Genomic DNA, 24,968 nt, shown 5'->3' with positions numbered 1-24,968 from the left:
TCTTTCTGCTATATACAAAGATGGTTTTTGTTTGTTTGTTTTTTTACTTAGATGTGAGAGGATTTTATTGCATAGCGCACAAGTTCTGGTAAAAATAAATTGGCATTGTTTTAAGCTTTCTGTTACATGCAGGAGGACATAACTGCTTTGACTGACGTTAGATTATTCACCCTATTATATTTTTAAGTAAAGCTGCCTGTAAATCTTCAGTGTAATTACCTGCAACTCTGCAGCTGGAATTCTGTGTCCTAAATCTTTATCTTAATCCTGTCATTGAGTTGTTCTGACCTTGAGCAGAACATTTAAGTTTTGGATTGGAACTTCTTTCCCTGTAATAGGGGTGATGCCATCTTTAAAGTCTTGGTACTCTGCCTGGAGAGGTTGGTATTTGTTTAGTGGGAATGGGGCCATTTATTAACTTAGGGTATGGCAGAAATAAGATATTAAAAAGCTGAAAGATCTGGGAATTAGTTGCAATTTATTTTTTTAAAATAGTTTAATTCCTTTGACAGAAGTAGTTCATGCTAGTTCATAGTAGGGCTGGACTACATAGGAGCTGTAGACTGTTATGAGCCTGTGCTTAGAAACTGCAGGCAGACCCAACTGTGGGGTGTTTTGTCTTAAATTTACGAGGAACAAAACATCTTGAGAAACAGACAAACATTCAAAATAAAGGTGGTTAGGGGATAACAAAATACTCTTGACAGGTTTTGTCTTAACTGGATTTTGGACTAAGCTGAGCAAGCAATCTTAACAGGGCTTAAAGATGACCCTGGAAGCAGAAGAGAGAAGGAGACCTAGTTTCACAATAAAGTGAAGGGCTTTGAAGTTGAACGAATCGAGGCTTTGAGACAAACTAACTGAAATTGTTTCTCTAAAATTTTTGGGGTTTCAGCCGAGAGTGTAAATTTGTAAATGATTATATGACAAGATAAGGCTTGTAAATTCCTGAAGGTCCTCAGTTCAGTATACTAGTAAAGAGAGTTTGGAGTTGTATCTGGTTGTGTGGGATAGCACTATTTAGGGAATGCCAAAGCTTTAGCTCTTGAAACTGTTTTCTTAGATAGTGATGTTTGCTCTACTGCTTTAACTTGCCTTCACAGTATGTTCTCTCCTACTCTGATTAGGTAAAAATTTGGAAGTTATCCTCATCTTTCCCCTTGGGAAGGACTGCTAAGAGCTTTTTTTTAAAAAAAAAAAAAAAAAAAAAAAAAACTTATGCTTGCAAAGATAAATAAGCTGATTAAATCTTAACAGAATAATATGTAAAACTGCTAGCAAAGCATTTTCATTATTTAATAGTAAAGGGTCAGTTCTGACTAATGTTCTCAAATAACTACCGGCAGCATATTTTTATAAACTTTAGGTACTCTGTGTAGTATTTGAAAATGGATCCAATACCTTGTTTCACAGTAAAATGTGAAGTTTATTAGCATGCTTCTTCTTCAGCTTTTAATATTGATGTCAAGCAGAGCTTTTTAAATAAAAAAAAGTTTAGGTACTGATTAGTTTTATTATAGAACACTAGTGAGAATGCCAACATTTTGACAGTGTGAAAATGCCAGCATCTTTTTTGGAACATACTGGGTGATACCTATATGGGAAAATGGTCCAATAATTGAGGAACTATATATGGAATATTTGGGAGGGGTCAGTGATGATTGCTGTATTGAGCCTTCATGTTTTTGGCTGCAGAGTACGGTGACAGAGCGATACGTTAGTGAGTAATCTGGGACATACCAATGCTAGGAAAATCGGGTATTGGTGGGGAGAGGTGGCTGTTGGCAGTAATTGCTCAAACTCCTATCACTCTAACATTCAAAAAAAAAATTTCTGACAAAATGTTAATGTCAGAATTCTGTCTGGGAACTCTCAGGGTGATGTTTTAGTAATTGACACGTACAAACTTGGACAACATTAATGAACTACCTCCTTCTATACAGATGTCAGAACAGCATTTCTCATAACTGCCATGTTTCAGACAGAGTTCAAAAAAGGCCTTTTTACAGCCTTTTGCAATTGCTTCTGTCAGTTTCGAAATACTTCCAATTCTTATTCTTTGATAGTGGGATTCCTTACTCTATTAAGTCCTACAGAGATATCTGAATTTTGTGTTTAACCTTTGTATTATCTGCTGGTAAAACTGAGTTCAAGCTAAGTTAAAACATAAAAACATGAATGAAAGAAAAGATGCCAAAAAGAGCAGCCTGGAAGAAAAAGGATAAGTCCAAATTATATTTTATTTATTGTGTCTGGAAAACTAAGCACGCTCCGTGCTAACACTGTATTGTGAAGAGTTTTTTCAGGGAAAATCACGTGTATTTCAATGCTGATAAACCAATCACTGCCCTTTTAAAGCACTATTTGAGATAAATGAAAGGACTGTCTGCTTTCATTATTTTAAGTTGTGACTTCTACTAATTCTCATTCCTGTCACCTGTCTTTCAGATTTCCGGTTGTCTCAGAGGTGGCAGCGAAGCACACCTTTAGCACAGGAAAATGAGTGAGCTTGACCAGTTACGCCAGGAGGCTGAGCAACTGAAAAACCAAATCAGAGTATGTATTGTTACACAAATCATCGTTCATCTGTACTGTGAATCTTGAGGATGTCAGAGATGGACAGAAATGATATATTAAGCTGATGTGCTTGATGTTTTCACAGCGTTCAAGTTAGTCATGGATATTTAGAAAGTGCAAGCACATAGAACTACTTTAATTTTTGGTTCTTGGTATTGCTCAGGAAGTGATAGCTACACAAATCCTAATACTAATGTATTAGATTAAAATGAACAGTTACTGAACATTTTCTGAGCCAGATTGTAACAGTTCTTTCCCTTCCATTGGGATGTTTATTTCACGTTCTCTTTTCAAGTGTTTTCAAAGAACAAATTTGGGGCAGTAAGTTGGTTCCAGATATTGACCTTGCGCTAAATAGTTAAATGGTAATTCAAAAACATATGCCTTGTTAAACTTCCAGTAACCCTGTGAGAAGACAAGCTGAAGAATGAAGATGATGAAAACTTCCTGAGCAGTTTAAAGGTTTACATAAACTGTATCTGTGGACTGTCTTGTGAAATAGCAGTATTTAGATGAAGATTATAGCAATGTAGTACATCTTTCTGAATAGATGGTGTCTGCTCATTTTCTGTTACTGAATAAAAGAAGTAGAGGGAAAACAGTCTATTTATTTAAAAGGACTATGTAGTCCAAATGACATTTGTTTTAGTTTTAATTTGAAAAATGTATTATGGAATGTAACATGAACTGGTATGTTGTCAGTATTGTAATTAGTTGTGAAGGAGAGCATGATGTATGTAACCAAAGTTAGATCCATTTTTCAAAATTAATTCAATGATAGTAAATGATTTTAGTACAGACCAATTTTAAATCTTCACTGATGCTGAGATTCACAGAGACTTTGCTTGAGGTCTCATGCTTCTGTAGGAGGGACATCAAAGACTGAACAGCTGAAACTGCCTATCAGTTATTTCTTACTCCATGTGATTTCTCTGTATATAACTAATATGTCCTTCTGTGAAATTCTTTAGGAACTTGTTCTTTGAAGTAGGATAATGGTAACAATGCTCTTACATATTGAAAGGAAAAAATCCTGTACAAAAAAACTATTGGTTGTTTTTGTGCATCATAGGTTGAGATGTTCAAGACAAGCTCTGAAATACAGGCTGTGACAGAGGATTTTAATTAGTAGACTCTGGCTAAGATTATGTCTGGTACACTTTCCTGTCCCCTCTTACATCTTCCTTCCATCAGTCTGAAGCATCTGTTCTCTGAATAGCCAGTCGTATCTGGTAGTGATCTGTTGCATAGATCTGGGAAGATACAGTACAACAATAGAAATAAATAAAATTTCCTTCTGCTGTTGTGTTTGTTCTGAAGTCCTAGTCTTTAATCTAGGAGTTGTCAAAACAAAGTAAAATTATTGCCTGCCTCAGGTTGAGTTTGTAGTACATGCCTTCATTGTTCCCTTTCTGTCTCAAGCCTTTCTCAAAACTTGTAGTGTATGGGAAGTATCTTTTTTTTTATTGCTTTCTGGCTAGCCAGCCAACAGGAAGCGTCTAAACTGACTGCAAAGCTCAGGTTTGTCACTGGTACCAAATGCTACCAGTCTCTAACTCCACAGAATGAAATCTGTGTGCTGCAGTACCATGCTTACAAGTCTGAGTATTTGTTCTCATGGCAGTGGAGTAAGTAGGGACAGAACTCACATGCAACGGGCGTAGTCCAAGACATGAACTCCCTGTTCTCTGACAAGTTTCTTCACACCCTTCCGCTTTTTCCCTGCCTGTTTCTCCTTGCTTGGGGGAAAAAAAAAAAAAAAGGTTCCTTAGATGGTAAGAATTGTCTAAAGCTAGCTGTGTTGGTTCAGATTTTGCCAAAAATTCTTCAGTTATTTGTCCATGGCAAGATCATAAGGTACTTGCTTAGTCCCTTCTTTGTCAGTTTTGGCCTTAGTGTGTCAGTGTAGTTGTTCAAAGTGTATTTGCATGTTCACCACGTGAATACAATTTAAAACTGCAGTGTATCCTTGCCAAAATTCATGAGGCTTTGATTTGAACTTAACTTAGAACAGGTGTAAAGCCATCTCACCCAGACACTGGCTCTTTTCTGGTGGTTACTATTTCCCCCAAGAGTGAAAACAAGGCATCCTTTCTTTTCCTGTAACATTCTATGGGGAGAATGTGATACTCAGGCACTTCTACGGCTTCTTGTCCTCTACAAGCACGAGTTTCCATGCTCCAAGAAAAATTATAATGTTAAAACCTAAGGCTATGATTTCTGAAGTCCCATTTCCACTGAGAATGCAAACGCAGTGCATTCTCAGGTGCACAGTAAATTACTTCAGTTCATGCTGTTGTAAGGACTGGAGACTAGTCCAATGGGTTTATGTACTGGCTTTTTTCTACAACTGTATTTATTATCCCAGTCCCTTCAGACATGAAAGCTGTATAGAAAAAAAGAATATAGTGTATTACTGCATGAAAACAAGCAAGAGCGCTCTTATTACGGAGTAGCATTCAACCTGAAATGAGCATAAACCAATTTATTAGTATGACAGTTTGTTTCGCTGCTTTTAGTTTTTGTTTAATGCTTCTTTCAAGCAACTATGCAGATTGCTGGTTACAGCTTAAACTGAGTCCTGGTACAAGGATTTGCATATTCACAGATGCGCATGTGGGTGCACACATGCACACAGAGAGAGGATATTTGCATGTGCTCCTCGAGCAGAGTTCAGGCAGGTGCTGATAACTACAAAACCATGTGCACTTCACAGAATATCTGCACAAGCCTCTTCAATTTATTTTCCCCACTGCTAGCCTGGAATAATTCTCTGAAGTGTGTGTTCCTAGGCAGAAAACAAATCCACTAAGTCTGAACAAAAAGCCCCAAAGTATTTCCTCTGTAAAACTGTTCTATTACCCAGTAGTTCTTACAGCAAATTTGAAGTTACTTAGCTTGTTTTCTTTTTCTTAGATGTGTGTTTTCTACTTCCTTCTATGGTTCAGGAACTTTTCTCTCAGATTTTCATGCTTTCAGATAGAAGTTTTGTTGTTTTCTCCATTTTTCTCCCTTGCAGTTGCATATACTTGTCTCATCTGTATCAGTCCACATTGAGTTTTCATCAGATTCTTCCTGATTTATCAGTTTTTCTGGTAAAGAGAGATTCAAACAGCGAGGAAGCAAATGGGATTGCATCAGATCCACATTAGGAAAAGGAAATTCAATATTGCTGAGCAGAAGATCCAAATTTTTTGTTTTTCCCTTTAATAGTTTTTCTACTATTCATCTGAAAAAAAAAAATTCAGTTGTATACTTAGTGTCGTTAACTCTTCTGTACTGCTTTTAGGTTGTAATGGAAAGGCTTTGTTTCTCTTCAGTATCTGCTTAAAATGATTATGGTTATTTAGAGTTGAAATTGAAAAATCACACATAACTAAAATAGCTGACCCCTCTGAGCTGATTCTGTTCAAGCAAGGTGCTGTTGTCTGACAGTTTGCTAACAAAAGGGTAATTTGTATAGCTAACTAGTTTGAGAAATGGATGCATCTCCTGTATTCTGTATTCATTATTTATTTATGGAATATAGTAAGTGCTGCATTTCATTATGTCTGGGATCTTTTGTTGGGTAATAGGTTTCATGACAAGGAAGTTTCAAATGCTCAGCATATTTTGACAGCAGTCTGTCATGTTATGTTCGTGCTGGGGTTAGGATGGGTCCTCTCTGGATAACAAGCCAAAATGCTCTCTGAACCCTATTTTGTGAGGACTTGATTAACTTTACAAAACAGAAGTTGAGTACAAATAAATGTGTAGAACTTTCTCTGATTTCTTTCTTCTGTTGTAGGATGCTAGAAAAGCATGTGCAGATGCCACCTTGGCTCAGGTAAGCATTTATTTAAGAGTTTAAATGAGAATCTGTCTCCTTTATGAAAAGGAAATACAGCAGAAAAAGATAAGCGAAGTAAAGCTTGAAATCTGGGGAGAATTTAGACTGCTGCAGATTATTATGTCTTCGGCAGAGGTGGCTAGTATTGGCTTATTTTTCTACATATATCACGTTTCAGTTTATTCTTGCTGCCTACTTCAGTCTGTTTACTTGAGAGTTTGCTAATAATCCGTGTGTCTGATTTAAATGTGTTGGTACAGAAATGATTGGCAATTCATTTGTTTAAAATGTCACCAAAATACCAAGTAAAAAAGAGTAATACCAACATAATGTGAATGTATATCTTAGTTTGTGAGGTACAGTGTTCCAGGTTGAACACACAATTTTCCAGGGTGAAAGTATGCAAAAAAAAAGTCCAACAGTCTGGATAAAAAAAAAAAAAAAACCTCCCACCAACCTCAGTATTACTAATAGGGGAGGTCCATCACGAGTTCTGTACGGGAAATGCTTTTACCCGTTCATTTAAGGCCTGAACTGTTCTGATGGCCTTTGAAAAGAAGCAGAGACCCTTGCTCAAACGCTCTTGCTAAATTCTGCAACACAGAGACACAAGAAGTATGTAAACTTTATCCATAAAACAAATTTGTAAACTCTTGGATTTGTTGTGATGTGTACTCGTTATATATTACTGGAAATGTGTGCTGTTTTAACTGGTATTTTTCTCCAGGCTGGAGAACTTATTTATGTTAAACTTAACAGCCAAAGGATGGCTAAACTAATTACTTCCTCACTTCGCTATCCGCTTATTCCAGAGCTTGCTTTTATCTTCCAAAAGTTAAAATAAAACAGGAGTACTCTGAATTTAATATTCCAATATTTGGAAGGAAAGGTCGTCTGGCTCTGAAAGCAAGTTATTCATCCAACAAAAGTAGAGGCATGTTTAAAGCCCAACGTATTGCACTGCCATGTAGAAAAAAATTATCCAAAAGGAGAAACACCCTCCATCACAGATCTGAAGTCTTAGAGGTCTAAGAAGATACCACCAAAAGAAAGTAGTTTCGGATAGTTTCTATACATGCGATAGGCTACATCTAGAGCAGATCTTTTTGCTTGATAAATAAGCAAGTACTTCATAAAATGAAGTAACTACTAAGCATTAAAAATCAGTCAATATTCAAAATGTAGCACTTCCTGATTTACATTGCAATACTCATTTAAATGTGATTATTTACGATGTGTTACTTGGAACTGTGTAGTGAAGAATTGAGGGTATGACACAATTCTAATTACAGATCACAGCCAATATTGACCCAGTGGGGAGAATTCAAATGCGCACTAGAAGAACACTCCGGGGACACCTGGCTAAAATTTATGCAATGCACTGGGGGACTGATTCCAGGTGGGTGTTAGTGATACAGAACTGGATCATTGGGCTTCACTGTGCTTTGGAAAGTTGACTGCACAGAACTGTTATTTACCTGTTCTACCACTAGGAACCACTAGTTCCAAGAGAATTTAGGCAACCAAGAGAAAGAATTCAGAAACTATTAATATCACTTTTTTCCTCCTGACTTGCATGTTTTTTTCATGAGAATAAACTTGTTGCCAGAATGCCAGTTATGTTTGCTTGCCCAAAAAATGTAGTTGTGGTACCCTGTGAATTCTGAGGAAATGTGGAGATACAGCAGGTCTCATCATTTCCTCTTTTTTTTTTTCCTTAAATTCTTCTTGCTAACTGCTAATATTCAGTCCAGAGAGATGCTAAATGATGCCAGTATGAGCTACTTTCATTTTCTTTTCTTTACAAGGATTTTAAGGCACACTAATGACAGCAAATCTTCGAACTTCAGTTAAAAGTACATTGCTGCTTCCTTTCAGGGTTTGATAAATTCTTTTTCCCCTTACAAATTAAGTTATGAGTGAAGAATTTTACGGCTAGCCTCTTTTTACTCAGAATAGATTTTCAAAGGAAGGTCGATGTCATTAAAGTTACCTTTTATCAAACTTGTATAAACGAGCTGTGCTGAATGAAAGAATTGCATGAACTCCTATGTGTATGTGTACAGGGAAACCACTAAAACAAAATAGCCAAGTGCTTAACCAAGTAAAATATGCATTATGTAAATGAAAAATAATTTGTGATGTTATACTTTCAGCTTCTGAATTGCTTAGTAATTAAAAATTGGAATGGACAATTGTTACACGATGAGTTAAACTTCATAGTATTTTGTGCCTTAGTTTTCCTATGCCTGTGAAAGAAGCTCATCTCTCACAGGAATGTGGAATTCATTACTTCTAGCACTCTTTGTTATATCAATTATTTAAGAGACAGGGATTCACTCTCTTGTCTGGCAAAAGTGCATCATAACAGCTGTAAAATGTAACCTAGATCAAAAAAAAAAAAAGGCAAAGCCACTGGAGCACTTGAGTGATTGCACTGCGCTTTTCAGATGGAAATGGTCAGAGAGGAAGAGGCGTGGAACAAATTTGAATATTGTACTGGACTATTGTATCTGAATTTACTTAGAAAAGACCAAGACTGAGCAGATGTTTCATGCCAGTATACCTATTTATCTTTAAACATAGTAAAAGCAAGTAAGAGAGTTCTGAACAATTAACTAGTACCTCGTGTCAAACAGTTGCTGAGTGTGGAGTGAGGTGTTGATTTAAAAAATAAACTAAAAAAAAAATCTTCCTAATGGTACCCCTTCCATATCTTCACTGCATTTCATTTTTACTTCCTTTGTATTTCAGTGCTGACATTGATTCAGGTTTTTTGGACAGCTTAGAACAGGAGTTAAAATTCTACAAACAGGAAAAGGGAAAACAAGTTGACAGTACAGATTCCCAAACTCAGTGAATCTGAAGCCTGTGTCTAGGACACACAAGCGTCAATTCCATGCGACTTTTCTGCCTTGGTTTTCATGATTGAGATGCTTGTTATGTGGCTACTGTCTTTCTGAAATCTGAGCATGTAGACATGTTGGTGTCCCATCACATATTTTCACAATATTCATCACTTAAAATTGATGACATCCAAAATAATCTTTCTGGTGCTAATAACTAGAATTGAGTAATGACATGCTGTACTTAAATGGTTTCAAGTACCTTAGTTCTGATAGTGGAGACAAATGCCATCAAAATATGTTCCTCTTTGTCTTCCTGCAATGATTGTGTTTACCTTCTGTTTCCTCTCTAGGCTTCTAGTTAGTGCCTCCCAGGATGGCAAGCTTATAATTTGGGACAGCTATACTACAAACAAGGTAAGATTAACTGGTATGTTGCTATATAATTCAGTTGTTAATAGGAAGGCAGGAAGTATCATCTGTCATGATTTTGGCTGCATTATTTCTGTAGTCAGAAGCCTAAATTTTGACTTTTCTAAACCACTAAAGAGTATAGCAGTGTCCTAAGTGTGTTGTGTATGAAAATGTGCACCACAAACAGAAAACAACAAAATAGTCCAAGGAAATGCTTTGATTTATTTTGATGACACAGAATCACTGATCAACAAAGAGCAAGAAGTAATCAGGATATTGCACCAAAATAGAGGTTTAAGAATAGCCATGCTAATTTGTTGTCTGCAGTGAAAGATTGAAAGACCTGAAATATATGAGTCGTTATTTCCTGGCTTCAGTCATATGATGCAGACGAGAATTACTTTTACTTTCACATGTTAGTGGTTGGTATTTAGTGGTTATGTTTACAGTTAAAAAGGCTAGCAACAGTTTACAGGCTGCCTCTCTGTTGGGAGTGATACTTAAGTCTCTGGGACACAGGAGCATGGAATTGACTTTTTTGAACAAATTCTCCTGACTTAGTTCATATCAGAGCCTTATAAGCAATTTTGCCAATGTGCATAAGCAAATGGCATGCTATGGAGGGGAAGCAGAAACAAGCACTTGCAGTAGTAACTCCTAAAGCTGGGATGACTAGAATCTGTCAATTATTGAATCTATGGCCTTACTAATGCTGTTTGCAAAATAAAAGTTTCCATTTTTTGCTTTTATGCTTTTTTTTTTTTTTTTACCCTAACCCCTAGGTAAATGTATTCTAAATGATTGTAACACAACTGAAAGATGCTATAATAATCACTGTGCACCGTTATTTCTGTATTAGTATCTCCTACTTTGATATAAATGTTAATTAATGCATGGCATCACCAAGAGGCAGAGAGCAGCTGTCTTATCTAGATGGAATGGAATCAGAATTTGGTACCAGACGGATATTTTTTTTTACTAGAATCAGAGATGGAACTCCTCAGCTGCTGGAAACATCTCCTCCATAACTGTTGGCAAGATTGGTTCAGTGAAGTAGTGACTAAGTTGTGTGGGTTTTGTTGGTTTTGCTCTGTTTTTAAACAACCAAACAAGAAAACACCTGGAATTACAGCTTACAAATAGCTTGGTGTTAAAACAGTATTAAATTTGTCTGGAAGTAGTTGATGCAAAACGTTTGAACGATAGCCTGCAGATGTTTTTTGGCCATTGCAGCACAGAGTGGAAGTAACACAGCTGTCATAAAAAGATCTTTTCCGCATGATAACTGACTCAAGGTAAATATTATAGGTAGTTCCTTGTTAGAAAACTTCTGCAAAGGATCTGGTCATGTTGTTAGCACAGTGTTCTCTAACTGCTGATTGTTGCTGCATCACCGCTAACTGTAGTGGTGGAGGAACAGACATTAGTTTTTGCTATTTACTTCAGAAATGTGAGAAGATTGTGATTATTGCGTGGGAGCTCACGATATACATAAGGATATGATCCCTTTCTCAAAGATGTTACGAACAAATTTGAAGGATGAATGCAATAAATTAACTAGATAAATATTAAAACCAAACATTTTCTTTTATAAAGTTTTGTTGAGCACAGAATGACAAGGAAACATGGGGAGTTATTTAAATACAAAGTCTGATAGCTTGCAATAAATTTCCAAAGGATTTAAATGGCAGCAAGAGTAGCAATTTCCTTACTTGCTCATTCATAGCATAGCATCTAAGCCTGGAATTGGCAGTTCTGCTGACTGTACTTGGAAGTCAATATTTTCCTGAACCTGTTACAAACCAATGGTAATCAGAGCACTGAAATGAAATAATTTAGTTTTTACCAAAATTGCTGATTAAACTGAATACAGGAAAGGCAAATCCAAGGTTTTAATTACATCATTACTCAGTCTTACAAGCTATTTATTTTCTTCTTGTGCTTTTGACCAAAAGATGTGCGGCTTGAGAGAAAGGGAGATGAAAACCTCCTGATAGGGAAGTACTGAATGAGTTGTTTTGCAGATGAAGGATTTAATGTATCTGTTTCAGGTGCATGCTATTCCCCTGCGTTCATCTTGGGTCATGACTTGTGCATATGCTCCTTCTGGAAATTATGTGGCTTGTGGTGGTCTTGATAATATCTGTTCCATCTATAACTTGAAAACTCGTGAAGGGAATGTACGTGTCAGCCGTGAACTAGCTGGTCACACAGGTGAGTGCCTACTCAGTGATCTAAGTTACCTAAGTACATGGTGCAGATTTTCTTTTTTTAATCTATTCAAGTTTCATTGAAATGTTATTTTACTGCCTGGTGTGGCATGACTTAGTTAATAAGTTGTTCAAACTCTTCGGTGTATTAATCCCTCTGCCATGTTTATGGAATTCATCAAGAAGGGAGATGTAATTACAAAACATGCTTTCTAAATAGTTTTCTCCTCTTGCTTCCAGCTTTACTAGCTGTCATGCTGTTGCTTTTAAAAGTACCTTGAATTACTTGTTTGGTCCTTAGCCACTGGTAGTCATAAGCCTTATACACTGTCTCAGTTTTAACTGTTTGGATGACAACTGATTTTTTTCTCCTTTTTGCCTAAAATACAGTACCCTAATTTTTACCTTAAGTTTCTGTTTCTAAGGTGGGCTGCCTTGAGTGAGGCAAAAAAGGTAGCCATGTAGGCTTTGCCAGTTTAATTAGGCTGTAAACAGCAGCTGCAAGGTTCTGTTAGTGACAGATGAAGCAGAATTCATCTAGCTAGGTAAGAAGGACTAGAGAAACACAGCTATTGCAAAGGTTTTTGATTTTTTTGTGTTGTTTTTTTTTTTTAGCTTAGGGGATGAGTTGAAATTTTTTCTTTCTGATCCAAGAAGCTTATTGTCACAAACTATCTTTTAAAAGCAAAATTGCTGACTGAAGATAATCTCTGCTTCCTAAACAATGCAGTTAAGGGAGATGAGCACCTGCCAAGTGTGAACTGCTTTTTTATGTTGTCTGATAATGGACATCTTGCTTTTATTCCCATGCTTTTTTTTTTTGTGAATGGGATTGGAATTTTTTCAGAGGAAGAGTAGGAGGTGGGTGGGGGTTTCTTGAACTCCACTGGAAATGAAAATGCTGGCTATATGTGTGTTCTTGTATCTTAGAGTTCTAGTAAAATACTGAGCCTACAAAACACATCAGTAGTTTGCTTTTTCTGCGGAATCAGTAATTCCTCCAGCAATCTGAGAAAAGGATTCATCTGTAAGGCTGCAGTTGAGAAGCTGCGCATCATTTTTCTTGTCCCTTTGTTTCTACAAAAAGCATAATCCAAAATGCAGCAGAAGAAACAGACATGGATTACTCTAGAGGTTGCCAGCTTGGCTCTGGAGAAAACCTTTAATGGTTCCTTTGGAGAAAGTATCAGGTGGATTCTGTGTCTGGCTGTTTTTTCTGTCTCATCAAACCTCTAGTTACAGGGTAAAGAAAATTGTGTGAAGACTACTCTTTGAAGGAAACTAAAGTTACCCAGAAACAAATAGTTGTACATTAATGAATTTTTATACAGAAAAAGGTGACTGTGTGTTAAAGTGGGCTTACCGCTATTTAATTTTCTTTCAGTGGGTTTTCTTCTGTGGTATGATTCATGTAATTTAGAAGAATCGTGTAATTTAGAAGAATTCTGTACCCTTGGGGTGGGGTTGAGGGTGTGGGAAAGCATGTTGATTGGACCTCCAGATAATGGTACTGGTTGTGATGTGACCACTTAAAGTGATTTATTAGGAAGTCCTCTCCCCACCACACACACCCCTTTCAGGGCACAAGGAGAATTGGAATGATCTTTGGACACAGGGAGCTTTGGCTTTCAGTGTGCGGCCTTGTGTATGTATATAAAAGGCTTTAATGATAAAAACAGCATTGTTTCTGTGGTATTCCAGCCATTTAATGGTCTTTTTAAGGTTATACACTGTATTTATAGCTGGTAAGACATGGATTTTTGCATAACACTATGCAGAATGTCACTGTAAGGCAAGGGAAATCGAGAGAATACATTTGAGACCTGACCGATTCGTGTGCAGTCTTCTCAAAGGAGCAGTTTTAATGAGCTGCTTTTCTTTTGGTGAATTGCACAATGCCTATAGCTGGAAGCTGATGTTCACAAATCTTCCTAGTTTGCCATAGCTTAAATTTTCAGAAAATTGATTGTGCTTTAGAAAACACGCTGACATAGAGATGGCTGGGACAGGCTGATTTTGTAACCAGAGTTACTATGTTGATAGCTTGGCGTCTGGTCCTTCTGTAGAAAGAAAGTTCACAACATTCAGATAATTCTTTGCTTATTTGTACTTCCAAGAATGTAGTTCATTTTTTTTCAATAGTTGTATGATCCAGTCCATGTCTCAATCATTTGTTGCTCCTGGATGTTGTAAAGATCCACTTTCTTAGGTTCAGTGTACAGTGCCAGATAACCTGTACTTCCGTCCAGGTTGGCCAGTGGATTTCAGAGGTTTGCATCACTATTCCATCTCTTTCTCTCTCCCCTTCTCCTCCTCTGCCCACTTTGTACCAAAAGAAAAAAAAAAAAAAGGTATTTTCAGACCCCCTACTTCAGTAATTCTCTTCTGTGTTTGTTTAGATCAATTTGCTGATACTAGTGTATTACTGTGCTTGTGTAATGGTTGAATTGGGCATGGCCTGTAGAGAGCCTAAATATATTTGGTCTCAAACTTCTGAGGTTCCCATGTAAAAATTGTCTGTGGTGTATTTTATGTGTAGTAGCAGTATCTTACAGCACCTCCAGGGGAGGAAGAAGAAACATTTAAGTCAATATGCAGTGTAAAGAGTAGTCTCTGATTTTATTGATCAACATCTTTTGCTTTCAGGATACTTGTCATGCTGTCGTTTCTTGGATGATAATCAAATAGTTACCAGCTCTGGCGACACCACTTGGTAAGCAGTAAAATTGTGACATGATTGATAGTAAAGACTTTTCTTCAATAACAGAGTTTAAATGTGAAAATTCTTCATAAAGCTGATAGTCATCCAGAAGATTCAACATGATTAATGCTCGTATGCCATGTTTTTACTAATAATGGAAAACTTGGTCTTTCAAGTGTTTTAGCTTTGGCTGTTCAGTTATGCCCATGTTCTGAAGAGCCTGACCTAGTTCTTTGTGAGAAGATGGTATGTGGTAATTTTTAATATAACTATTTGGCTTTCAGAAATGAATATACTAGACTCTTCTCCAAGTACTTCAGTATTCAGTTTTCATTACTTTTTCTTGAAAGTCATACTTGGATGTTTTTAATACAAAATGCTACTATTCAGAAGAGCTCCTAGAAAATATTCTACAGTGACAGCAGATGGTTTTTTTTGAGGAGAATGTAGGTGTTTGTCTTAATAAATACTAGCTTCGGAACGAAAAAGGCCTCAATCTTCTTTTCATCAATTTTTCTATTATATCTGCTTCTTAAAAGCAATGCAGCTCTCCCAGGCAGTAGATTTTACAGCAAAGGTTGTCTAATACATACCTCTCCTACACAATGTCAGTCTCTTTGAATACCCATCTATTAGTCCACTGATTTTGAGTAGCTATTGAATATAGACATTTGTTTTTATATTTAGGCTATATTATATTCAGTATAATTTTCATTAAAAAAACAAACAAGAAAAAACAAAACAAAACAAAACAAAAAAACAAACAAACAAACAAAAAAAAAAAACAGGATCTGTTAAAATAAGGCTCTTTTAAAAGATTATACAACTGCTTCAGGTGTTATCATAGTAACTTGATGGTTGTCTGGATAAATTTGTCCTTGATAGCACCTCAGATCAGCCAGGCTCGAAGTACCATGATCTTTTATTTGTAAATCTGTTGCTGATGGATTTGGTTTGCTGAGAAATTAGGCAAATTGAAAGGATAGTTGCATTGTTTCACTCCTACGTACTCTTTGATCAGAGTAGTAGTGATTTTGCTGTCTTGGGGAAAATGATGTGGCTTTAAGACAACAAACATAATTCACAAAGTTATACATTCACAGCGATATTTTAAAAAGGAGGCTGACTCAACTACTGCTGTAGCCATACAGCCGCTACTTTATCCACTGGACAGTGAAGTCATTACCATGGCTCAGGAGCTCTGTTTTTAAACAGCCATGAACATTAGTCTTTTTTTCCCCTTGTTCTGCATTTTAAAAACACCAATATCTTAAAAATTGAAGATGACTTTTAACATCCACTATGTACGATTATTGTGTAACATAGCTAAGTAGTTCAGCAAAGAATGTCTGTTTTTCTACTCTCAATATATTTTATTATTAATACTTCATGGACATTCGCTTTTTAGAAGAGAGAAATTAACAGGTTTAGATGAAATCTGCTCTATAAACTTTCTAATGGAGCACAAAAGATAACATGAACGTGTTGATTTTTGCCTTTTTAATTATTTTTTTCAAGCGCTCTCTGGGACATAGAAACTGGTCAGCAGACAACTACATTTACTGGGCACACTGGAGATGTCATGAGTTTGTCTCTTGCTCCTGATGCCCGGTGTTTTGTTTCTGGTGCCTGTGATGCCTCTGCCAAACTGTGGGATGTTAGAGAAGGAATGTGTCGGCAAACCTTCACTGGCCATGAGTCGGATATCAACGCCATCTGTGTAAGTATCAGCTTGAACAGAGGACATGGGATCTAAATCTGGTTTTGTATTGCTTTCATCTCAGCTATGAAGCATGTACTATAAGGTGTAGTTCTCCACAGCTACATATCCGTTGTGGTAAGTGGAAACAGTGACTAAGGTAGTGTTTCTTCACTTGTTACTTCACTGTTTTTGCCTATATGCCAGTAGCGGAGAGGGGAACATTCTTTATTGCTGCTTTCCTTTTCTACTTGGTCTGTACAAAATAATATAGTCAAAAAGGCAGACATCAAGTCCAACCTGGGAGCTAGGGTAAAGTTCTATTCAAAATGCACAGCTGTGGGGTACTTTGGAGGTGATGGGCTCTATGCTTGAATGCCAGATGAAAAGCTCTTTGTTAATTTTGTAACTTCTGTGTCTTCCAGATATAATGTATGTGGCAGGTTTTGATTAATTTGTCCGTTTTGTCAGCTACTTTGAAATTAATTTGCAATCTTTTGTCTTTTTTTATTCCTATACCCTCATTGAAGTTCTTCCCCAATGGCAATGCATTTGCCACAGGCTCTGATGATGCTACATGCAGGCTTTTTGATCTTCGGGCTGATCAGGAACTTATGGTTTATTCACATGATAACATCATCTGTGGCATCACCTCTGTAGCATTTTCCAAGAGTGGACGTCTCCTCCTAGCTGGTTATGATGACTTTAACTGCAATGTGTGGGATACACTGAAAGCTGATAGAGCAGGTAAACATTTGGTTTTAAATATTAGAAACAGTGACATACTGAATGTGTGAGTTGTGACATATGTGCAGGCTTGTTAACAGTCCCAGTCTCAAGTTCAAAATTCAGTGATAGCCTGTTTTAAGATGACCAACAGTGTAAATATGGCTTAATGATGGTAACAAATCGATTGGAATACTCCTGAATGATAAAAGGGAACAATGGATGGTTGAGAACAGGAAGACTGCCATTAAAAACAAGGTTTTGGAGATGGGGGGCTATATGTATTTTTATTTTATTTAGCCCATGGCGATGTGTTACATATGAGTTGTTCAAAGCAATTCCACATAGCGTCTGCCATCTCCTCTATGGAGGTCTTACTGTTGCCTGACCTCAGCAATTGACAGAGCAGCTTACAGAAATACTACAAGTTGGAAGTTGGTAAGCTATCAAATGCCGTCAAATATTTCATATTGCACTGAACAGTTGCATTGATTTTCTGGTATTGTAATTGTCAAGCAGCAGTTTAGGTTCATGGATTTTCATTATTTCCAAAATTATTTGTACACTAAACATTTCTGCCAGAAAGGTTTTACTGAAATATACTCATTAGTTATTTTGTGTTGGTTTTTAAAGTAGAAACAAACCGGCTATTTAGCATGGACTAATAAAAGTATCATTGACGATGTTGCCACATCAAGCAATCTACCTCTTTTGTAAGAATTTTGCTACTCATCAATGTGGCTACTTAAGTAAACATGAAATTTTTTTGTAGCAGTAACTGTAGGGACAGCGGAATAAAAAGATTGTGCAGATTCACTTTTGAGGAAGTGAATAGGAATTATATGCCCAAAAGTTCAGGTAATTTAACTGGAGCTCTTTAAAATCAAAACTTCTATTAGAAAAAAAGGAAGAAGTACACTATGTCATGAATGTGTTGCTTTTTGCATCAGAACTGGGGATGATGATGGGAGCCTACTCTGTTATTGAAGTGTTCTTGGGCTTTTAAAATTGTGTAGGTCTGCTTTAAAAGCAAACAAAAACCACCAACCAAGCAGAATATCCCTTTGTGTAGAGTTGGAAGGGTTAGTTCCAAGTACGTTATTTGGTACAGATTGTCTTACTGCTTTGAGAGGATTGTGTACTAAAGGTAGAAAATACGTAAGTATGTAACCCTCGACTATACTGAAGTAATTTCCATTTGATTTCTTAATTTCTTTATCAGCTTTCTCTTAGCACTCAGATTTTACTTCTTCCAGAATTTGACAGCTTTCTACTAGTGCTGAGAAATCAGAGCTGTGGGCACACTAATAGCATTTGGTTCTGTTTGCAAGTTAATGATGCCAAATGCAATTACTGAAATACTGAAATGCATTTGTAGAAATCAACCTCACCCGTGTGAGATTTGTAGTTCAAGATTTTTGTACTTTAATTATTGAGACCATAAATGTGTATGTAGGCCTGTATGTATCTAAAACTTGGCAATGAATTGAGAAATTGCTCTCCATTAATGTTCAGATTAGTTTACAATTAGTTGTAATTAAGTACTGTGAAAATAAAATATTTAATGCTTTATTAAATCAAATTAGCAGGTAAGTCCTTTTACGCAACTAGCAGCTAGATTTTAGAAATTAGATTTAGAAATTAGATTTAGATTTAGAAATTTATATTTAGAAATTACCTTATGAAGACAAAGAATGGGAGGGGAGGGAATGATCTTCCTTACTTGTAGAAATGAGGAAAAAAATTTATACTAATCTGGATTATACAGTCCATGTACTCATGAAATGCAATTTTTTTTTACTTCCAAATCTTAAACAGATTTAAACAACTGCTTTAAATTTTCTGCTTATTGAAATGTTCAGAGACTTAGATTGCTGAGCAGAATTTACACTTCTCTAGTGCCTGATTCTATATTAAACACCTTTGTAGCTGATGTGTTCAGAACAAATTGTGTAAGCTTTCTTGGCTCTCTCTCTCTCTGGTTTATCAAATTGCAGCACTTACTGATGGTGGTGGCAGACTGTCAGTTCTAATGCATTAATGCTATTTCCCAGCAAATTCTAGGTAACTCCTAGGCACTTGCGTCAGCTCTGGCAGCTGGCTTCTGTATCATGCTGAATTTTTGAAGATTGTATCATCCACTTCAACACTTCAAATTTGGTTTCTGCTGCAGAAGTGCAGAATTCTGTGCTGAGCTTTAGACTCGTATACAGATTTAATAGGCTCTGGAGATTAAGGGTATTACAGTCTTACATTTCTGATATACTTGATAAAAGCAGTTACTTTTTTCAAACATCAAGAATCCTTGTGTAGGAAGTAGCGATTTTTGCATTGAAAGTAAGAGTTTAAAAAACAAACAAAAAAAAACCCACTAATTCTTTAAACGTACTGGCTTGTATGAGAACTAAAACTTCCTTCATAGTAAATGAAGGGGAAAAACCCCCAAAATATGAAGGAGGTAAGTCCTGTGTGCAGTGTAATTTGATGTAGAAAGATTAATCAGTCTGTTATGCAATCTATCAAGTATATCTTAGCTCAGTGCAGTGGGCTGTGTAGAGCTCGAACATAAGTAGGTTTGGTTTTTACCTCTTTGAAACAGTTAAAGGGAATAGAGGTAAATGTTGGCTCCCTTTTTGCTGTTTAGTTTAGTGTTTTGGTTGTTTTATTTTTAATGGTACTATAATTGATTTGCAGCAGATCTCCGTATTGGCAAAAACCATGTAGGTGTTGAAGTTTTGTAAGTGTCTATAAACATAGTAAGATTAAAATAGATGGAAAATGCTTCAGTGTTCAGGACATAATTCAGCTTCTTGTTTAGTGCATTAAGAATTTTGCAAAATCTAATTGATCTTAACCACTGTGTTAACATGACACTGTTGGCAGGATTTTCAAGGCAATGATTTCACAACTCACAAGAAAGCAGTAAGGTCATAATGCGGGGTATGTGCAAAATCTTGGAGTCAGGCATTTTCTGCATTACTGTCTTGCAAACCTACCCAGTTATTTCTAAGTTTGTGCCTGAAAAAGCAGAAGCATTTACAAATCTAAACCACTCGTTCAGAATTTTTGGATGTATAGGGTGACTAATCCAAACATGGCTGCCTCAGAGTTACTTGAACAGAAATAAGAAATCATCAGAGCAATGTAATAGGTTTGTTGCATGTTCTTATTTATAGGTGTCCTTGCCGGTCATGATAACCGTGTCAGTTGCTTAGGTGTGACTGATGATGGTATGGCAGTGGCAACAGGATCATGGGACAGCTTCCTCAAGATCTGGAACTGAAGTAAGTACAGAACAAATTAATTAAAACTGTCCTTTTTTTGGTGTTCAGATGCTTTTTTCCAGGTCCAAGCAGTGCTCTTTTTTTTTTTATTATTATTATTTTTTATTTTTGCTGATGCTGTAAGCTTATAGTTCAAGTTAAGAAAGTCATAGGGGGAAAAAAAAACTAGCTTTTTGTTTTGTTTTGTTTGCTTTTAGAAGGCTGTTTGTTTAATGTACGCAATGACATTTTTGTGGTCAGCTATTTATGGCAGATTTTATTTTCCTGGTACGGATGACTCTATGGTCTTTTGAGTCTGGGTTGGTAAATAAATGGTGTTCTTGAAAATGGGGAGATAATGGCAGAATGCATCAGTGGGTAGCAAGAGCAAAACTTGAAACCTGACTAGAATTTATCAAAGTGCAACTCTTAATACATCTTTCTGTGTGTCAGAAGTGCGGCGGACTCCGTGACTGGAAGAAGTTTCCAACGATTGAAAATTAAAAACGATAGCATATCCAATCCAACCATACTAACTTGGACCCCCATCCTCCCCAACTTCAAAGGGCAAGATCTTTTTCGTCTCCTGTTGCTGAAATGAAGAGCACAATTACCTTTCCAAGAAGAATTTCTGTGTTGTAAGCAAAATGAAATTGTGCATTCCTTTTGGGACCATTTTTTTTGTCTTGAGAATTTAAAAATCAAACACTATCATAAAAGCATGACCAGAAAATATACTTGAGCATAATTGTGAAACAGTTAGCTTTCACTGTAGTTTCCAAGTCAAAGTTAAGGACTTTATCTCACTCACTTACAAATTTTAAAGTCATGTTTGTAGCAGGATTTTTTTCAAGTTTCCTTTTTAAATACATTTGTTTATGTATTTAATTGAGCAAAACAAGGGAGTCCTAGCCCAGAGCATCTGGGGGTTATTAACGCTGTAAATTTAGTCCCTAATTTTTTTTTATTTTATTTTCTAGTATCACAAATAATTGTTGCACAAAACTTGGCATATATAGGGTAATGTTAAGCAGTAAGGTAACCAAGCACATGCTGTACAAGGTAATGAATGCTTGTTTAAAGAATCCTTTCACCTTTTATGGATAACAAATGCAATCCTTGGTCCCTCCTACCCCCTCTTCTCACCACACTGATTTTTTTAATCTGTTTTGGTTTTGTCCACTTGAAAGGGCAATTTATATATCCTAACACTATCCTGTAGTCTCAACAACCAGGAATCTCTGTTTTCAAAAGAGACCTATCCTACACTTGGGTATTGAGTCAATTCTTTGTGTATGAAATGATGTACAAATCAATGTTTTGAAAATAATGATCTTGAACTTTCTAAGTTAAACAAAAGAACCTTTTTTGATTGTTTGCCATATTGGGTGGGTTTACTCTTAGAATCGCATGCTGTAGAAATGCTAAAAAGTGCATATTGGACTAAGTCCTCTAGATGTTTTTTCTTTGAAGAAATAACCTGTTTAAAAACTGTAACCATTGTCGCTGTATTCATTTATTGTTGCTACTCTGTGCATAAATCTATAAAGAACTCAAGTACAAAGCTATGCACGTTCTGGAGTAGCGTGATAAGTCACTTTTTTTTATTTTAAAGAAACGGCCTGTTCAAACAATCGCTGTCAAAGATTCTGGGGTGTGGGAGGAGGGAACCTAAACCATCTTCTTTATAAATCAGTTCCTCACAGCCAGTTCCTCTTGTAGGATGAGTCCTTTGCATCTGATTAGAGTCATTTTTGTAATGAGCAGGTTTTCCTAGCTTTCTTTTCAAATAAAATGTTAAAAGCAGCAGTGTTTGGACAGCAGATTGTTCTGTTAAACTTTCCTATCTTCTCACTGTATCCAGAAATGCTCCTTCCTAGCAGCAGTAGTAGCTTTTCTCCATTTTGTTTTTTCTGCAACATTCTGTACAAAAATGTGCTGTAATTGTGCGTTAGGCCTGGATTTGGCATAAAAGATGAATTCCTTCTTTCTCTCTTTCATGAAACTACTCTGTAGAGCTTTTTCCACACCCTGTATCCCTCTTCACCTTTTGTATTTAATTTTAAAGTCAGTGTACTTCAAGAAAGCTGGATGCAAGATAGATACTATATTAAAATGTAATGTTATTTAAGATGTAATAAAGCAGTTTGACATGAATTTTGACTGATCTGTTTTGCAGCTTATTGTTCTACCCACAAAACTACTTCTGGCAGAATTTGAGTTACGGAACAAATACGAGAGAGATGTATACAGCCCAAGAACAAGTCTTTAATTGTTCAATATTTTAATTGGGCAGTGTATGCGTTGTTTGAGAAGGTTTCAGCTCAGTGTGTGAAGAGATAGTTTAGGTTTGTGGGGTTTTTGTTTTGTTTTTGAAGCTAAAACCAGTTGCAAGATGAACTGAAGCCCTCATGGGTTTTGTTGTTGTAAAATGTTTAAAAGTTACCATCAGTATTTGAAAATGTATGTGTAAATGTGAGATACATGCTAATGCAAAAGTTAGTAGAGATGTGACATGTTTGTGGAGTATAATGGCTGCAGGCATTTTTCCTTCTCCATTCTTAATTAAGATGGATATTTATTGGTTTGATTGCTAGGGCTTCTCAAGAGCTTAATCAAAAACAGCTCGTAGAGCTCTCTTAGCTCAAACTACAAATGAAAATAGCTGGTGTGATTCATGTGGTATACATCCCAAAAATTCTTTATGGAATGTGTGAAAGTAGAACACCTGAAATAGGAAATCTCAGTAAAATGTTCAGTAACTTTTTAAACTTTTGTGTCTTTTAATAGGAAAACAGTTGAGTTGAATATCTTATGTTCTTGCCATTTGAGGATCTGGCCAAATAAATTGTTATTAGCTGTCCTTTACTGTAGGTATTGAGAAGGGTAAGTAGTTGGCATTTTAATGCTCAATAAGAAAAAAAATCTCCACGAGGCAGTATTATATCTAGAAAATAAAAAATACTTTGTACCTACAGGAGCAAATTTCTCAAGTATTTAGAGGTGTTGAAATGCAGTTGGTTTAACAACTTGGTATTCGTCTGTTTGAGGGCATTTCATTTTTTTTAGTGGGTATAATCTCTTTTTGTAACCTGACTTGAGTGGATTTTCCTTCATTTCACATCAACCAAGAAAAATTCCATTGTGAAGGCTTGGTTTCATACCAAACTTGGAAATTTTCAGCCTCCATAGAGAAGGTTTTAAAAGCTGAGTATGGAAAATATGATGGTGGCATTACTGAACTAGTAGTCGTAACTGCGAGCTTTGGGTTTTTGGACTGCAGAGCACTGGTAAGTAGCTCGTGGCTGGAAATGCTTAAAATTTTTGAATTCATATTTAGTCTTTTTGCAGTTCCAAATGGTACAGCTGTTTTTCCACTCTTGGTACATCTTCATTACAATGGATGTTTCGTATGTGACTGTCTATGCAATAATAAAATCAATACAGACATGGTCTATATTACTTCCCTTAATTTCTATCTATATGCTCAATTAATGTTTCCTGTCCGTGCTGAGTGTCTTTGCTGGCAGTAAAATACCAAGGTATTTTTTGTGTCAAGAGTTTAACATGTAGGGTGAGTAATTTGAAATGCTAACAGTTGTCAGTTTCTTCATTATGGACAGCGCTTGTGTTAAACACAAAGCTTTAAACTCAAATACTTAGATATCTGTATTTTCGCATGCTTCATAATTCAGAGCTGTTACTTGAGACAAATGGGTGTCCAAAGTGAGAAGCACTGAGCTATTGCATTTGTGACACAGCCAAGTCTCTGAGCCTTGAATGCTTTTAATTTTAAGTGGGCTTGGATCTGTACCTGAATCAAAATGGCTTATGTAATCTTGAGTCTAGCAATCATAGTGGCATCGTAGCTCCTCTGATAGGCTTTGAAACGATTTAACTTAAAGATAATACTGGAATGTGGTTCCAAAAGAGCAGCTTCACACTAAAGTGGTGGCATATTTCTAGAGCAGCCTCTGCAGCTCCTTATTTGTTGTGGGCTCCTGAGTATGTGTTAAATATATGAAGGGGTGAGGAGTGGTGGGTTTGCAGAGAAGAATGGAGTAAAACTCACAAAATGTGAAGCTTGTTAGATGACAGGAGTGGACAAGACCAAGGGATCTGAGGTATATGGATAATGATTGGGTGTGGGAAAAGAAGTTAGCTATCTGGACCTGATTTGGAAAGGGTTTTGTGGTAATAGAATGGACATCTGTGGGTTTGGAAATGTTATTTGGAGCAGGGGCAGCAGTCATATGAAAGAAGAGATACCAGGTTTTGCTATCTCAGTACCTAGTGGTGAGTTTTGTTTTCTATGTCCCTACCAGGCCTTTAATTTTTTAGTAAATTGACTATTTTAAAAGGTCTGAGGAACTACCACTAGTAAAAGAGCGGATCTGAGCTGTGCATTTTAAGTGTTGGCCATTGAGAAGTGCCCAGAGTGTATGTTTTAAATCAGCTGCGAAGCATACTTAAAATTGGTGATTGAATCATGCTCTGTCAAGAGCTGAAAATAGAATGATCTAGTTTCTGGGAAGTGGCAGAGTAAATAAAGAATAATAAAACTTGTCACCCTGGCTGAGTTCTGTGCAACTTGGTCTGAAACAAATGAGGATTGTGTGTTATTATGATTAATGCTGCTTTTAGTGTAGGTGTAATACTGAATTTGAATTAGAGGGGAAGGAATTAAAAAAAAAAAGAAGGTA

General features: G+C 36.4%; 1 protein-coding gene across 5 annotated transcripts in view; it reads left to right on the top strand.

Moving 5' to 3' along the window:
* Positions 1 to 22,422, top strand: part of GNB1 (G protein subunit beta 1) — a 45,240-nt gene extending 22,818 nt beyond the window's left edge. For 3 of the 5 annotated variants that reach the window (XM_027443288.3, XM_027443286.3, XM_013091718.5), the window contains 10 exons: positions 2,449 to 2,556; positions 6,365 to 6,403; positions 7,699 to 7,805; positions 9,606 to 9,669; positions 11,718 to 11,880; positions 14,523 to 14,589; positions 16,096 to 16,297; positions 16,807 to 17,023; positions 20,179 to 20,286; positions 20,719 to 22,422. In XM_027443288.3, coding sequence (XP_027299089.1) covers positions 2,500 to 2,556; positions 6,365 to 6,403; positions 7,699 to 7,805; positions 9,606 to 9,669; positions 11,718 to 11,880; positions 14,523 to 14,589; positions 16,096 to 16,297; positions 16,807 to 17,023; positions 20,179 to 20,285 — 1,023 coding nt within the window. In that variant the 5' untranslated portion in view covers positions 2,449 to 2,499 and the 3' untranslated portion in view covers position 20,286; positions 20,719 to 22,422. The remainder of the gene's footprint in view (positions 1 to 2,448; positions 2,557 to 6,364; positions 6,404 to 7,698; positions 7,806 to 9,605; positions 9,670 to 11,717; positions 11,881 to 14,522; positions 14,590 to 16,095; positions 16,298 to 16,806; positions 17,024 to 20,178; positions 20,287 to 20,718) is intronic. The other 2 variants (XM_027443289.3, XM_072026941.1) reach the window with 1 other exon arrangement.
* The last annotated feature ends 2,546 nt before the right edge of the window (positions 22,423 to 24,968 follow it).

The sequence above is a fragment of the Anas platyrhynchos genome, chromosome 22 (assembly GCF_047663525.1).
Source record: "Anas platyrhynchos isolate ZD024472 breed Pekin duck chromosome 22, IASCAAS_PekinDuck_T2T, whole genome shotgun sequence".
Lineage (NCBI taxonomy): Eukaryota > Metazoa > Chordata > Aves > Anseriformes > Anatidae > Anas > Anas platyrhynchos.
This window is presented reverse-complemented; position numbering and strand designations above follow the sequence as displayed.